Consider the following 13,707-nt stretch of genomic DNA (forward strand, 5'->3'; position numbering starts at 1 on the left):
TTTATACAGCTGCGACTGCAAATGATCTGGATGAGACTATGTGTGTGTGTGTGTGTGTGTGTGTGTGTGTGTGTGTGTGTGTGTGTGTGTGTGTGCGCGCGCGCGCACGAGGCAACAGCTGAACCTGCGGTAGGCGCGCGCGGAATGCAGTATCCGGTAGAAAGTAACGGTACTTTTAAGGAAACTGCTCACCGACACACAACCAGCAGCCAGTCGAGTTGATGAACCGGGTGGTCGCATCTCGGATTGACCTGCGTTTCACTTCTTCTGGTTTATATCGATCTAAAGGATTTTAGTCAAAAACAGGAGCGACAGCACGCTAAAGAGGTAAACCCCAATTTTAATAGATTACAGCATGTTGTAAGAGGAGGTTTGTAAAGCCATAAAATAGTCTGTTCATCATTATGTAGCAAGGTCAAAGCTCCATGAGTTTAACGAAAAGTTGTCTTAAACAGATCATCTCAACTTAGGCACACATCACTTAACATCAGATAGCCTATCTTAAAGTGTAAATCAACCTCTTTTTAAAAAAAAAAAGAAATAAAAAAAAAGATTGTGGTTAGTTAGGCTACAGTTACAGTTTGTAGTGACAGTTCATCCAAGTCCACAATAGCCTACGTATGTGATCAGGCATACAGGAACAGAACACACTAATTCTGATAGGCTGTAGTAGTTAGAATGATAGACTATCACATTAATATATCTGCCTGTGTCAAACGTGTGTGACTGGCATGATATATTGTGCCAGCTGAGTACAGAAATAGGACATCACCACCCAAACCTAAAGATTGTCCTGTAACTGGATTTTTGTTTAGTTCAGTGTTGATTTAAAGATATGAAGATTTATGAAAGAGATCTTTTATAACCAAGTTCCAACAGATAAATATTTTACACAAAGTAGGTAACATTTTCGACATCCGCCCAAACAGAAAGTTAATATCCTTCAAGTCAGAAAGAATTACGAATTAAGAAAGATTACTTAGTTGTATATTCTGAGTCCAAAATGTGTGTTTGTTATTAATGCACAGCAGAAGAAACATTTCCACAGGCTGCAGTTTGAAAATGGCAGGTGAGTAGCCTATCTGAAACAGTTGTCAGTTTGTGTTTCTGTCGGCCTTCTGACATTCACCTCCCTGTTACTGGGATTGAGATTGGAATCCAAATTATCATATTTAATATATCATAATCAACTAGCAACCTTTCGTAATGAAGCAATGAAGATACAAAACATAACAAGCCATATGAAATCCTATTTTTTTTTACTGGCCTACTTATAAATTAGCATTTCTGATGTTATTCTGACACCAAAAACTTAATAATGCAACTGTGTTAAATCGGAAAATGAAAATAAAATGTAAACTGGTTAGAAGACTTTTGAGTCTCAATGGGCCTGGGAATTTTAAGTTGACCACACACTGTGGTCACACTTCCAGGTGGATTAAGTGTGACTGAATAGACTGATAAGAAATTAAAAAAATCAATGTGATATGGGAAATATTAGATATACTGTGGTACATCTACATTTCCACTTGTATTCCATTCAACAGAAAAATGGTCAACTTCCTGATCAGTGTCATAATGTCTATGATCTTCATAGAATATAAAAGGTATTTGAGGACACTGACAACCAGCAACAGACTTTAGTGTTGGATGACTAACAGTCCAAACAGCTCTCCTAATATCCCGTTGCCTAGCTCTTTGTCTGGCCATTTTGTCAAGGGTCTGTAGGGCGATATGTGGGTGCCAACTTGAGCTCTGTCCAACTGCCTATCACTCTTCAGAAATAGCCATGATCACATGCCCTGGACCCGCAAGTGGGCTATAAATAGAGGTCAAGCTTCCAGTGCTCTTTCTTAACATACTGGGAAGTGGAACAGCTTTCTTTGCCCCTAACTTTGTAGTCAATAAGTGCCTGTTGCACTTTTAAATCCGACTAGGAAAATAATGTTATTAAATAATTATAAATTCATTAGGAAAAGTAGAGGATCTGGCCTTTGAAATGTCTGTAAACTGGTTGCCTGATATTCAACAGTTAAAATGAAAAAAATAAGGTAATTGTCATTTTAACAATTTTAACAACAATAAAAATATGGATCGCTGAAAGACTCACCAAAAGATTTAATGAATAATCTGGTCAACGTTTGCTAAAAGAAGTGAATCTTTTCTGCATCTTGATTGTTTAAAGGGAGCACAAATGCAGGCACTGACCACGTACAAATTCAGGTGACAGCCAATGAGTGGCAATCAATAATCAATAACATTTGGCAAGGGACATAAATGCTTTATTTTAAAAGAAATACATCTGATAAATCAATGTAAATCTGACTGTTTATGTCAAATGTCGGTTACATACTTACCTTTGTGATGTGTAGATCGCGTGTGCAATATGCAATTAGAAAGTTAACATTTGAATCCTCCTCCTTTGCTTTGCAGGTAACATCTATACAGAGCCTGTTTGTCAACTTGTCATTGTGGTACAGACATGACTGAGGTGGCACAGATTGCGGCTGTAGTCGCACACGACATGGACGATGCCACAAATGAAAGTGAACTCAACATAAGCGATGCAGAAAACAAGGAAGATCATACGACACATGAGGAAGATGACGTGGTGGTTGATGAACAAGACGACGACGCAGCCGAGGAGAAAAGTGAGACTTCACATATAGAAAACAAAGCGCCTTACCACAAGAATGAGGAAGAAAGTATTGAGACTGACAACAAGACACACATGAACGGTGTGGATCACAAAGAGAAGGACACAGCCGATGAGAAAAATAAAAGGTCAGAAGATGTTAATGGTGAAGAACAGGACACAGAGACGAAGGAGGATGCAGAACCTGACACAAATAAAGACCAGATTATTTCGGATCTGGCACTAAAGAAAGAGGTGAGTGAAGAATTTAAGATCACAAGTGCTGAAATACATTTTTGTGGACAATGTGATTCTTGGCCATATGGATATTTCCCTTCACAGAGACCACGTACCCCTGCTGCACAAATAATTGTCCCTCTCTCACTGTTAAACCACAGAAACTCCTCCGATCCAGAAAGCCGGTGGCTAGAAGCTACGTGCCAAACCTGAACAAAGACAAGGGGGAAGTGACGGGCAAGTTTGAGGCCATGCAGAAGGCCAGGGAGGAGCGCAGCAGGCAGAGGAACATGAACGAGCAGCAGAAAAGGAAGGAGCAATACATAAAGGAGAGAGAGTGGAGTCGCAGGAAGCAGCAGGTCAAAGACAGATAACCCCACTAACCTCCGACCGTGACCTGCATGGCATGATGGGGCATGACGGGGGTTTGACAAGGCTGCCAGTTGGAGTGAGAATTCACTGTCTTTTATACACCACACAGTGTTTTATAGAATTAACCCATTTATAGTATTACCCATTCATACAATTATTAATTAACGTAATATTCAACTTTGGTTTGTGCTTGACTTCAAAAGATGGCCATTTTAACCCCAATGATGTACACAAGGAATACTAAAGGACTGAACCCCACTGGTCCTCCAACGGAGCCTCCATAATTCTAAACACATGTTGTGCAGCCAAACATCATTATCCAGATCCCAAATTTTACATGTACCAAAGCTACGCAATTAATTCAAGGGAAAACTGCACACACACACAAAACTCCAGCTTCTCAAATAAGATGATTTACTGCTTTTCTCTGTTTTATATCACTGTAAACTGAATATCTTTGGGTTTTGGACTATTGGTCAGAGTAAAGCAAGACATTTGAAGACATCACTTTGGGCTCTGTGAAATTATAATTAGCATTTTTCACTAAATTCTGGCATTACTGGACTAATCGATTAATCAACTAATTGTAAAACAATAGACAGATTAATCAATGATAAAACATAATGAATTATAATCTAGTATAAAATGATGCACGAGACATACACATTTTTTCAACTTATCTAATATTAAGCCATGACAAAATGGTATAGAGATAGAGAATAATGAATTGAACTGTATTTTATTTTTTATAAATGTAAAAAACAAACATACAAAAACCATAATAATGTTGAATATGTATGAATTAACAATTCTCAAAACTAAACCTCTATATATATATATATATATATATATATATATATATACACTATACATGTATATGAAAAGCTACATGTGTGAAAATAAAAGGGGAATGTCAGAGATCAAGATTTAAGACTTTGAGATTGACTGTGGTAAAATAAACGCAGTGATACGGTGTTATGTGAGTGGATAATCAGTGATACTCAGACAGAACAACCTCCCTGTGTACAGCCGTGCCATAGCTGGCCGGGCTCGAGCACCTACGCTCATCTCCTGCCTGTGCAACAACACCGGGCCCAATCAGAGGCCCATCTGCAGGTCACATGACCCGGCTATTAGCAGGGATTAGGCTCTTGTTTTTGCTGGGACCAGTATGGCTTCTGAGTAGCAAAGGAGATGATCCCAGCTAAACCGTAACCTCCCCACTGCTCTCTATCTGATCCACTACAGATAAAAGAACTGCTCGCTTCCAGTGATGAGGAAGAAGAGGTGAAGCCAGCAAAGGTAGAAAAATCCTACGTCCCCAAAATCACAGGTAAGACACACAAAGGGATGCAAAGGGTAGGGAAGATGGCTATTCGGCGAGGGATCTGGAAGGAAAAGGATGCTGAAGGCTTGTGTTGTCTTGTGTCCTGTGAAATCCTCAGGTAGTGTGAAGGGGAAGTTTGCAGTAATGGAAAAACAAAGAGCAGAGGAAGAAAGGAAGAGAATGGAAGAAGAGAGGAAGAAGAGGGAAGCCCAGGACAACATGGAAAAAGCCAAAATAAAGAAAGAATTGGCTCAGAAAGCAGCTGAGGTAAGTAATCCTTGGCTGAATTTCTTATACAGGGTCGCACCGCTCACTAGGACAGCATGTCTACACAGTTGAGGCAGCACTGCCTTTTCTGATGAGACTTGTATGTGTAATGATTCAGGTAATCCTCAGCTGCCACTCGGATGAGTTATTTTAAGTGGCATTTGAGATCCAAACAGTTGGCAGAGGCTGGATATAGGTCTGAAACCACTAGTTGCATTGTTGACGTGACCAGCATGTGAACTTGGTAATGTAGTAAATTAGTTATTATATCTTATTGTGTAAGACTTGAGGTAGTTTGGAAAATGATATAATGTAGATCAAATGAATATTTCCAATTTGTACAGAACAGAGAGAAGGCCTATTGTACCTTTAGACAGTGTAGTTCTTGGGAATGGTTACGTAAGTATTCCTGTGCCAGATGGGTAATTACAGGCAATTACCTGCTTCTTCTTCGCCCTAATTCTGCTCTATACAGCGAGAACAGTCTAATGTTAACAAGGCCGTAAATGTTCAACAGCTCTACAGAAATCTGGACACAGGACACTGTTGTCAAAGTAGTGATTTTATTTAGTTTTTGATTGAGAATATGTCTTTACTACTATGCTTTTATTATCATCCGTAATGACTACAACTGTCCACTGAGGACATGTCATTTGTATTTATTGGGGGAATTTAAGGGTTTTAGCAACTACAATTAAAAATAACTCTATGATTAAAAACTCAGATATAATTTAGGTTGATTTCACAGTTTTTGGACCTCCTATTAGTATTTGTCCACCAGAATTATATTTCCGTTAGGTTTAAGAGGGCTTTGAAACAGCATTTTAAAATCCTAATGCTGGGAAATAAAACACTTTATTTTATGGGTCTCTCTAATAATTTCGTTGGATGTTTTCCTCTGAAGAACTATATAATAATTATCGGGGAAATGGAGACATAGTTGTAAGCAGGTACTTAGTTTAGTCGGTTCGCTTAAAATATGAAACAATTATTGTTTTTCAATTGTTGAGGCTTTTCCTGAAAAGAAACTGCTCAATTTCAATAAAACTCGCAGAAAATATAATTACTAAATAGAAAAAGAAGCTAAATAACAAAAATCTAAAACTAAAAATGTATTATAATATTATAATAATAGATAAAGTGATCGTCAACACCATTCCCTACAAACCCTTCCTTCTAAAAGGTGACTCATCTACAATTACATTTACTAGAGGGCTTTTTATGTGTATTTCCTACCTGTCTGTAAAGTGAATCACTCCCCCATTTTATAGCTTGCTCCATTACTATTTTCTTTGTTGCCACTTATATGAAAAAGCAGAATAATGCTTTAATAAATAATAATAATAAAATGCCTTTTCAGAAACGGGGTAATGCCTCACGATTAAAAGGATCCTGTTTGAACGTAAGGAAGAACTGACTTGATGATCTAGAAACAACTGGACCTGCACACCGACAGGGCTGCCAGGTGTAGACAGCATGACTGGCAACTGTTTCCCACACCTCCCAGTGATTAAATTAGCTCTAGACCTCCTTACTGTGACTGAATTAGACTCTGCTATCTTCGACTGACAACCATACTCTGACCTACTGCAAATGGCAACATTAGGCTGATAGAGTTGCTCCCTACCCACCCACACGCTCTTATGGTCCGTTCATGCCACCTGGGAATATCTGGCACCGCCCCCGTGATTCCGTTGTTTTTCCGACTGCCAGCGTTCATGTGCTTCACTGTCTATGCATGTTCTTCTTCTGTTATATTGGCGTTTGGCATAACAACTTGTTGCATGACCAACTGCTGCTGTGTGTGAAAACATGGAGGTCACAATAACAAAGATTTGTTTTCTTATGCGAGCATACAAACAGCACATCGACAGGTGTTTGTGTTATCTGCAGGACAACGAACGGGAAAGGACACGGATAAGGTGTTGTTTTTTATACATAGGCCTATTTATGAAAAATCTGAAACATGTTTCTGTACGTCAGTTGTCAACAACGCGTCACCAACTGGGAAACTCTGTTAGCAAAATCTAGTCCGTTTCCCACCTCTGGTTCCCACATGAAGTGACGTGAATGATGCCGTTTTCTCTGGGAAAAATGTTTTTCCGATGCCCATGAACGCACGGTAATTCCCAGTCTGTGTGTGTGTGTGTGTGTGTGTGTATGTATATGTGTGTGTGTGTGTGTGTGTGTGTGTGTGTGTGTGTGTGTGTGTGTGTGTGTGAATTCAATACAATTTTATTTCAAGTGCAATATCACTATAATACATGGTCTCAAAACACTGTACAACAGGGAATTCAGTAAAAGTTAGGATTAAAAAGTGTGTGTGTGTGTGTGTGTGTGTGTGTGTGCGTGCGCCCTGCGATTGACCTGAATTTGTTTTTCCCTCTACCACTGAACAGTTATTGTGTCACGCTGTCTACAAGAGCTCAAGCCTGAGTGGTTGAAAAAGTTTTCAGATCTATTATTTAAGTAAAATGATCCATATAAGTTTATGTAAAATAAACTCCATTACAAAAATATATGCAGACAAAATCCCACTGAAAAAGAAATAAAGAAGTACTGTATTATTAGCAAAATGTACTTAAATTATCAAAAAGTAACATACAGTAAAATGGAAATACTGGAAAAACCTCAGAATTGTACTTAAGTACAGTACTATTAAGTTACTTTCCACCACTGTCAACCTCTTGCACACGATTTACCAATATGGTCAATTTTTCGTCATTCATTTAATTTTATTTTTTGTAATACCTATGACAATCCTACACTATCAAACACCTTTTAGGATGGAGATGACACAATCCTGGTACGAGTGGTTCCAGCGAAGTCATCCCGACCTCCGGGCAGAATCAAGCTGAACTTTGAAGACATGGAAAAGAATCGAGAGGAGGAAGTGAAGAAGAAGGCCGAGGAAGAGAAGAAGAGACGGTACGATGAAAACAGACGCTCCTTCAGGGATGCCAAGCGACGCTCGGTTGTTCAACAGGAGGTAGGGACATGAGGAAAGAAACATTATCATTAACATTAAATAAGATCTTTTTTTTTTTTTTTACAACCACCTAATGATTGTGGATCACAGTTAAACAATGCATTCTAACGCTCATTTGGATTTAGGATGAGGAGGAGAAGCCTTCAGAGAAGGCGCAGGTGACTCCTGGAAAGCTGAAGATGACATTCGAGGAGCTGGAGAAGGAGAGGCAGGAGCACAGGAGGAAGCAGGCTGAGGAGGAAGCCAAGCGCCGCCTGATAGACGAGAAGAAAGCTTTTGAGGAGGCCAGGCTGGGAATGGTAAGCAAAACTTCAAAACATAACATTCAACTTCACAACTCGATACATGTATAATATTTTAATATTCCTTTTTCCCCTTGCATCCTGATACTGACAAGCAGTGGTATCAGAAAAATATAATTTCTGTTGTGATTGCCTCAGACATTAGACTGATACGTTTGTGTGTTATCAGGGAGAAGATGTGGAGGACACTCAGCCAGCTCAGGAAGACAAGGACGAGTTCCGACCTGGAAAACTGAGGCTGAGCTTTGAAGAGCTGGAACGGCAGAGGGTAGAAGAAGAGCGCAAGAAAGCAGAGGAAGAGTACAAGAGACGAATGGTGGAGGAGAGAAGAGCTTTCGCTGAAGCCAGGAAGAGCATGGTCAGTATGCTTCCCATAGGCTTAATAAAAATAAAAAAAATGTGAAAAATTAAGTGAACTCAAAAAGCTTTCTTAGATTATAAAATGTCCTCTTGCAGTGTAGACATCTCAGTTTCCAAACATGGAATATTGTGGTATGTCATTGTAATTTAAATGCATCTTAGATCTGATATAGCCTTGAAGGAATAGTTACACATTACGGGAAATGCACTTATTCACTTTCAGGTGGAGAGTTAGATGAGATGATTGATACCACCGTAATATCTGTATACTAAAGATAAGACAGCAGCCAGTTAGCTTAGCTTAGCATAAAAATTGGAAACAGAGGGAACAGCTAGCCACTTTTTATCTACAGTACTCAAAGTTTACCGTGCTGTGGTCTTACTCAGCTTGTAGATGAGGATGACGAGGGGCTGATGGCCTTACTGAACCTGGAGGGTAGTAAGCCCGGGAAGATATGCGCCAGTTTTGAGGATCTGGAACGCCAGAGAAGAGAGGACGAACAGAAGAGGGCAGAGGAGGAGGCCAAGAAGAGACTGGAAGAGGAGAAGAGGCTCTTTGCCGAGGCCCGAAAGAACATGGTAAGTTTACATCACCCAAAAGTTATACTCGTGCGTGTATTTATATTAACAGAACATGTTCGTTTTTGGTGATGCAGGCTTTGACTTAATTTGCTGCTGCTGAGCTGCTGAGCTTTCCCTGAAACCTGCATTATAACAAAACATTACATTGCCCCAAAACACATACATGAAAATGAAACAACAAATGGCACATAGACATACTTAGACTTTATGTATGATATGTATGTCATTATAAACAAATATCAGTTACTGTAACTTTTCAGACTGATTGACGTGATGTGATCTCTATAATTGGATTCTAATTCTAATTGAGGATGAGGATTAATGTACTGGATATTAATCTGATCAACTCAAATGGTACACTGCACCTCTGTTCCCTTGTCCAAATTATTTCTTTAAGAGCTCTGGCCTGGATCAGGAAAAGTCTGCATATGGAGATGAAACAGTAAGATATTTTCAATTTCAAATGTATATGTTTCACAAAGAAATAAGAGGAAATAACATACAATATTCTATCATAAATGTATTCCCTATGAGCACAAGGGCACAAAGCTCTACGATCATAATGATGGTGATGCATGTTGTTTTTAAATGCTATGTGCAACAATAAGCTCCTGCTTAGTATTTGCTGCTTTTATGACATTATTTAATGCCGGGTAAGTAATTGGACTTTTGTTTGTTGTTTTGCTCTATTATGGACATAAAACTTTACTCCCATACAGAAACCTCTTCCTTCGTGTGTACTTCTGTTTAAAGGTACAAGATGAGGAAGAAGGGATGGTGAAGAGTGAATCTCAGGAAGCACTGCACCCTAGAAAACTGGAGATGAACTTTGAAGAGCTACTGAAGGAGAAGGAGGAAGCTGAGAGGAGACGCAAGGCAGAGGAGCGCAAAAAGAAAATGGAGCAGGAGAAGCAGGAATTTGAACAACTCAGACAAGAGATGGGCGAGGTCAGTTTGGAACAGATGAAAACACACGCTGTTTAACTCTATCAGCCAATTATGCTTGAGAATACAGTAGGGTACTCACATTTGAATTTCTATACACTCAACCATGAGATATCGTAATGCAATGACAACTGTAAAGTCATATTTTGTTTTCATTCCACATTGTGGTCACTTGTTTCCATCATTTACGTGTTCCACACCTATGCAAAAAATAAATGGGCTTCTACTGTATCTCACAGGATGTAGTAAATGAAAGCTCAGATGTTGTAAGCAAAGAGTATGAAGAACTGACCAAGCTCAAGAGGACTGGCTCCATCCAGGCTAAGGACCTCAAGTCTAAATTTGAGAAGATCAAACAGCTGACTGAAGAGGACATTCAGAAAAAGATTGAGATGGAGAGAGCACGGAGGAAGGCCGTTGATGATGAAATTAAAGAGAGAGAAGCTGAGAGGTTCCAGGAGGTAAGAGAATACACACGGTATACAGGGACGTGAATTTTCCAACAAGAGATCAATAATTCAAGATGCCACAAACAACATTTGTGAGTTTGATTTGATAAAATTACAAAAAATTGTCCCTCCTTTTTTTTATATCAATGGAGGATTATCATAATCTCACATATAATAATTGCAGTGTTTTTCAGGAGGATGAGGAAAGACAAACAACTCCGGCGAGGGCCGAAGAGTCACCATTCAAACAGAAGGTGGATATGAAAGCCAGATTTCAACAAATGGCCAAAGCCAGAGAGGACGAGGAGAGGAGGAGGATAGAGGAGCAGAAGCTGCAGAGGATGCAGTTTGAGCAGCAGGAGATTGATGCTGCCCTCCAAAAAGTAAATCTTCCATGTCCATTTCCATAAATGCAAGATCGTTCTTTATGCATGACAGCATAGCAAGAGTTTGGTTTACGGTTGCTTTGACCCTGGCAACAGTTTGTGATTTTCTTTTTGTCATCTGTTTGCAGAAGAAGGAGGATGATGTGGAGGACGAGGGTAGCATCATCAACGGCTCTGCGGCCTATGAAGATGAGGAGGATCATGCCAGATCGGGGGCTCCGTGGTTTAAAAAGCCCCTTAAAAATCAATCGGTGGTGGACTCGGAGCCAGTTCGGTTCACCGTTAAGATCACCGGAGAGCCCAAGCCAGAGGTGACCTGGTGGTTTGAGGGAGAGATGCTCCAGGACTGTGAGGACTATCAGTATATAGAGAGAGGAGAGACATACTGCCTCTACCTGCCGGAGACCTTCCCAGAAGACGAGGGAGAGTACATGTGCAAGGCTGTGAACAGCAGAGGCACAGCAGCAAGTACCTGCATCCTCACAATAGAAAGTAAGACCACCTTGGTGTGATTGCATGCCTGCATGATACCTCCTATCTGGATTTCAACCTCTCTCTCTCTCTCTCTCTCTCTCTATGAAGTGCATCGCATGCTCCTCTTCCTCGTGAACTCAGGCAGATGTGGATAACTGCTCTTCTGTTTCTTTCTTGCAGCTTATGACTACTGATGCCCTTCCATGTTCTGGAAACTTTCCCAGTTGTCTCTCACTCCTTTTTAAAACTTTGTCCCTCATGGTATGGTCAAACAGCAGAGGGAAGAAAATAGCAGTATGCTTGGCATTCCTAAGGGAGGGTTACACAACACAAAAAAATGCGACATGTTGTTTACGTTTGTAAAGCTGCACTCCCTGTAGAGTAGGATGATACTTGTGCCAAAAACAGACGATTCTTGTTCCCATGCCAAGGGTTGTCTTTGCTGCGAGGCCCTTATGATATTTGTGAGACTAGCAATTTTTAAGTATCATAGTACTGTATTGTAAATATCACGCTTTATAGTCCAAACATGGCAAACATTATGTTTGAGACAATGAAATGTAAAAAGTAAGATGTGTACTAATTTTAAAGAACAAGGTAAAGGAATATCAGTAAAACATCTTGCTTCGGTATTCTACTACTGCTCAATAACTTTACAATATTAATCAATTTTCTGTACTCTTTGCCATATTACAGTAGTAAATGGTATTGTGATACTTGTCTGGTGTTATATAGAGGGGTAACATCGCTTAATCATCACTTAATTAAAATTCCACAGTGAAGGGTCTGTTGACAATGATATTGCAAGAACAAATCAGTTGAACTCACCTGTACATCCTGATATTTAATTAAACTCTTTCGGTCCATATTAAATGTAATGTAATGTTAAACTGCAGCATCTAAAAAAGATGAATATGTTGATTTTTCATGTATCAACCCCCATTTTTTGTTTTGAGTTAAATGTAATACTCTTAATACAGTTGTCATTATTCAGTTGTGCTGGACAGTAGGTGACCGTTTTATGATTTGATAATAAAGTAAACATAGGCCAGCCTGAATATTTGTCATATTATAAATGAAAATGTTTTAATAAAATTAACAAAAATAGGGTAATTTTTGCGGTGTGTTTTATTGTTGCATGGTGGGGACTTGAATAACTGCTGCCTACTGGTCTGGTGTACTTTGTACTTGCTTTGGTTGTGGGTGAACTGTTCCTTAAAGTGAATATAACCCACGGTTTCATCATCATTGTATTCACACAAACCTAAAGTGACTGTCAGACAGCAGGACTGGTATGGGGAGATTTTATCGTAGTGGCCAAAGTTGGAACTGCATGTCACATGAAGCACTGGGACATACAATACAGATGTATTGCAAATGAAATTTCTGTTAAACCATAACCAAAATCTATCAAATGTAAACTACCATTTAAGATAATAATTTGTTTCACTCCTGTGTCATAGCCATACAAATTATATAGTGGTTTCCAAACTATTTGACATGAGATCCTTTTAAACAAAGCAATGTTTTCTTGCCACCCCTCCTCATCAAGACTGGATTACCAGCTGGGCGACTGCCCCGGGATCCCGAGGGCCCCCATAGCGCCAGGTTCACTGCATGTCAATTGGTCTTGGTAATTTGATTAATTTCAATTTTTTTTTGTGAATTTGCACACATAGATACAATATAATTTAGGGTGGTTGCTGCATTATTAGTTTTGTCCATGTCTTGCAGAGGGGCCTTGTATCAAAAATATAGTTGTCAGAGCTTCATTATTTCAGTTTATATTGTGTTCATATGATGAATTTTCCTCAAAAAGTTGTATTTAATTAAATGCTAAAGTAACAAGTAATTCCTGCAAAGGAGTACTGGTTGCTCTAAACTTAATTATTAATTAACTTGGAGGCAACCAAGTTCAGACTGTATTAAACGGAGGGTGCTGGGTGAGGGATCAATAGGGGTCCAAATGTCAATTCTGGTGGTTGCATAGTCACCAGTTCAAATAAAGAGGGATTTTTCCTTCAAATAAAACATTTTATATTATTATTAATTATTATTATTATTAATTATTATTATTATTATTATTATTATTATTATTATTATTAGTATAACACATTCTCAAAAAAGTATGATGATTCTTTCTACTCTAATTATCTTGTGACCAGTTAGATTTATCTTGCGACTTTTTTGGAGATCCAGCCCCCACTATTCCAAGTGCATCATGTTGAAACATTTATGGAGGCACTGAAGAAGTTGTTGATGTAATTTAATAGAGTGTGAGAAGAAGGAAGAATCCCAGAGTGTTGGATAATTATTCTGATAAGGAAACCTGGGAAGGATGCCAATAAGCCATCAAACTACAGGCCAACTGCCTTGACATCA

At 39.1% G+C, this 13,707-nt stretch overlaps 1 protein-coding gene across 5 annotated transcripts; it reads left to right on the forward strand.

The window, feature by feature from the left end:
* The first annotated feature begins 113 nt into the window (after nt 1-113).
* nexn (nexilin (F actin binding protein)) lies at nt 114-12,438 on the forward strand. Of its 5 annotated transcripts, XM_031307376.2 has the most exons (15): nt 114-327; nt 2,434-2,890; nt 3,034-3,231; nt 4,493-4,577; nt 4,690-4,838; nt 7,624-7,827; nt 7,953-8,126; nt 8,299-8,487; nt 8,877-9,068; nt 9,469-9,513; nt 9,825-10,019; nt 10,256-10,477; nt 10,660-10,848; nt 10,980-11,343; nt 11,506-12,438. In XM_031307376.2, exons 2-15 carry the CDS (start codon nt 2,483-2,485, stop codon nt 11,517-11,519), a joined length of 2,628 nt encoding a protein of 875 aa, XP_031163236.1. In that variant the 5' UTR covers nt 114-327; nt 2,434-2,482; the 3' UTR covers nt 11,520-12,438. The 5 variants fall into 5 exon arrangements, with proteins under 5 accessions (XP_031163236.1, XP_031163235.1, XP_031163237.1 ...); XM_031307375.2 differs by lacking the exon at nt 11,506-12,438 and having other exon boundaries at nt 10,980-11,363; XM_031307377.2 differs by lacking the exons at nt 9,469-9,513; nt 11,506-12,438 and having other exon boundaries at nt 10,980-11,363.
* The last annotated feature ends 1,269 nt before the right edge of the window (nt 12,439-13,707 follow it).

Source organism: Sander lucioperca, chromosome 11 (genome assembly GCF_008315115.2).
Source record: "Sander lucioperca isolate FBNREF2018 chromosome 11, SLUC_FBN_1.2, whole genome shotgun sequence".
Taxonomy (NCBI): Eukaryota; Metazoa; Chordata; class Actinopteri; order Perciformes; family Percidae; genus Sander; species Sander lucioperca.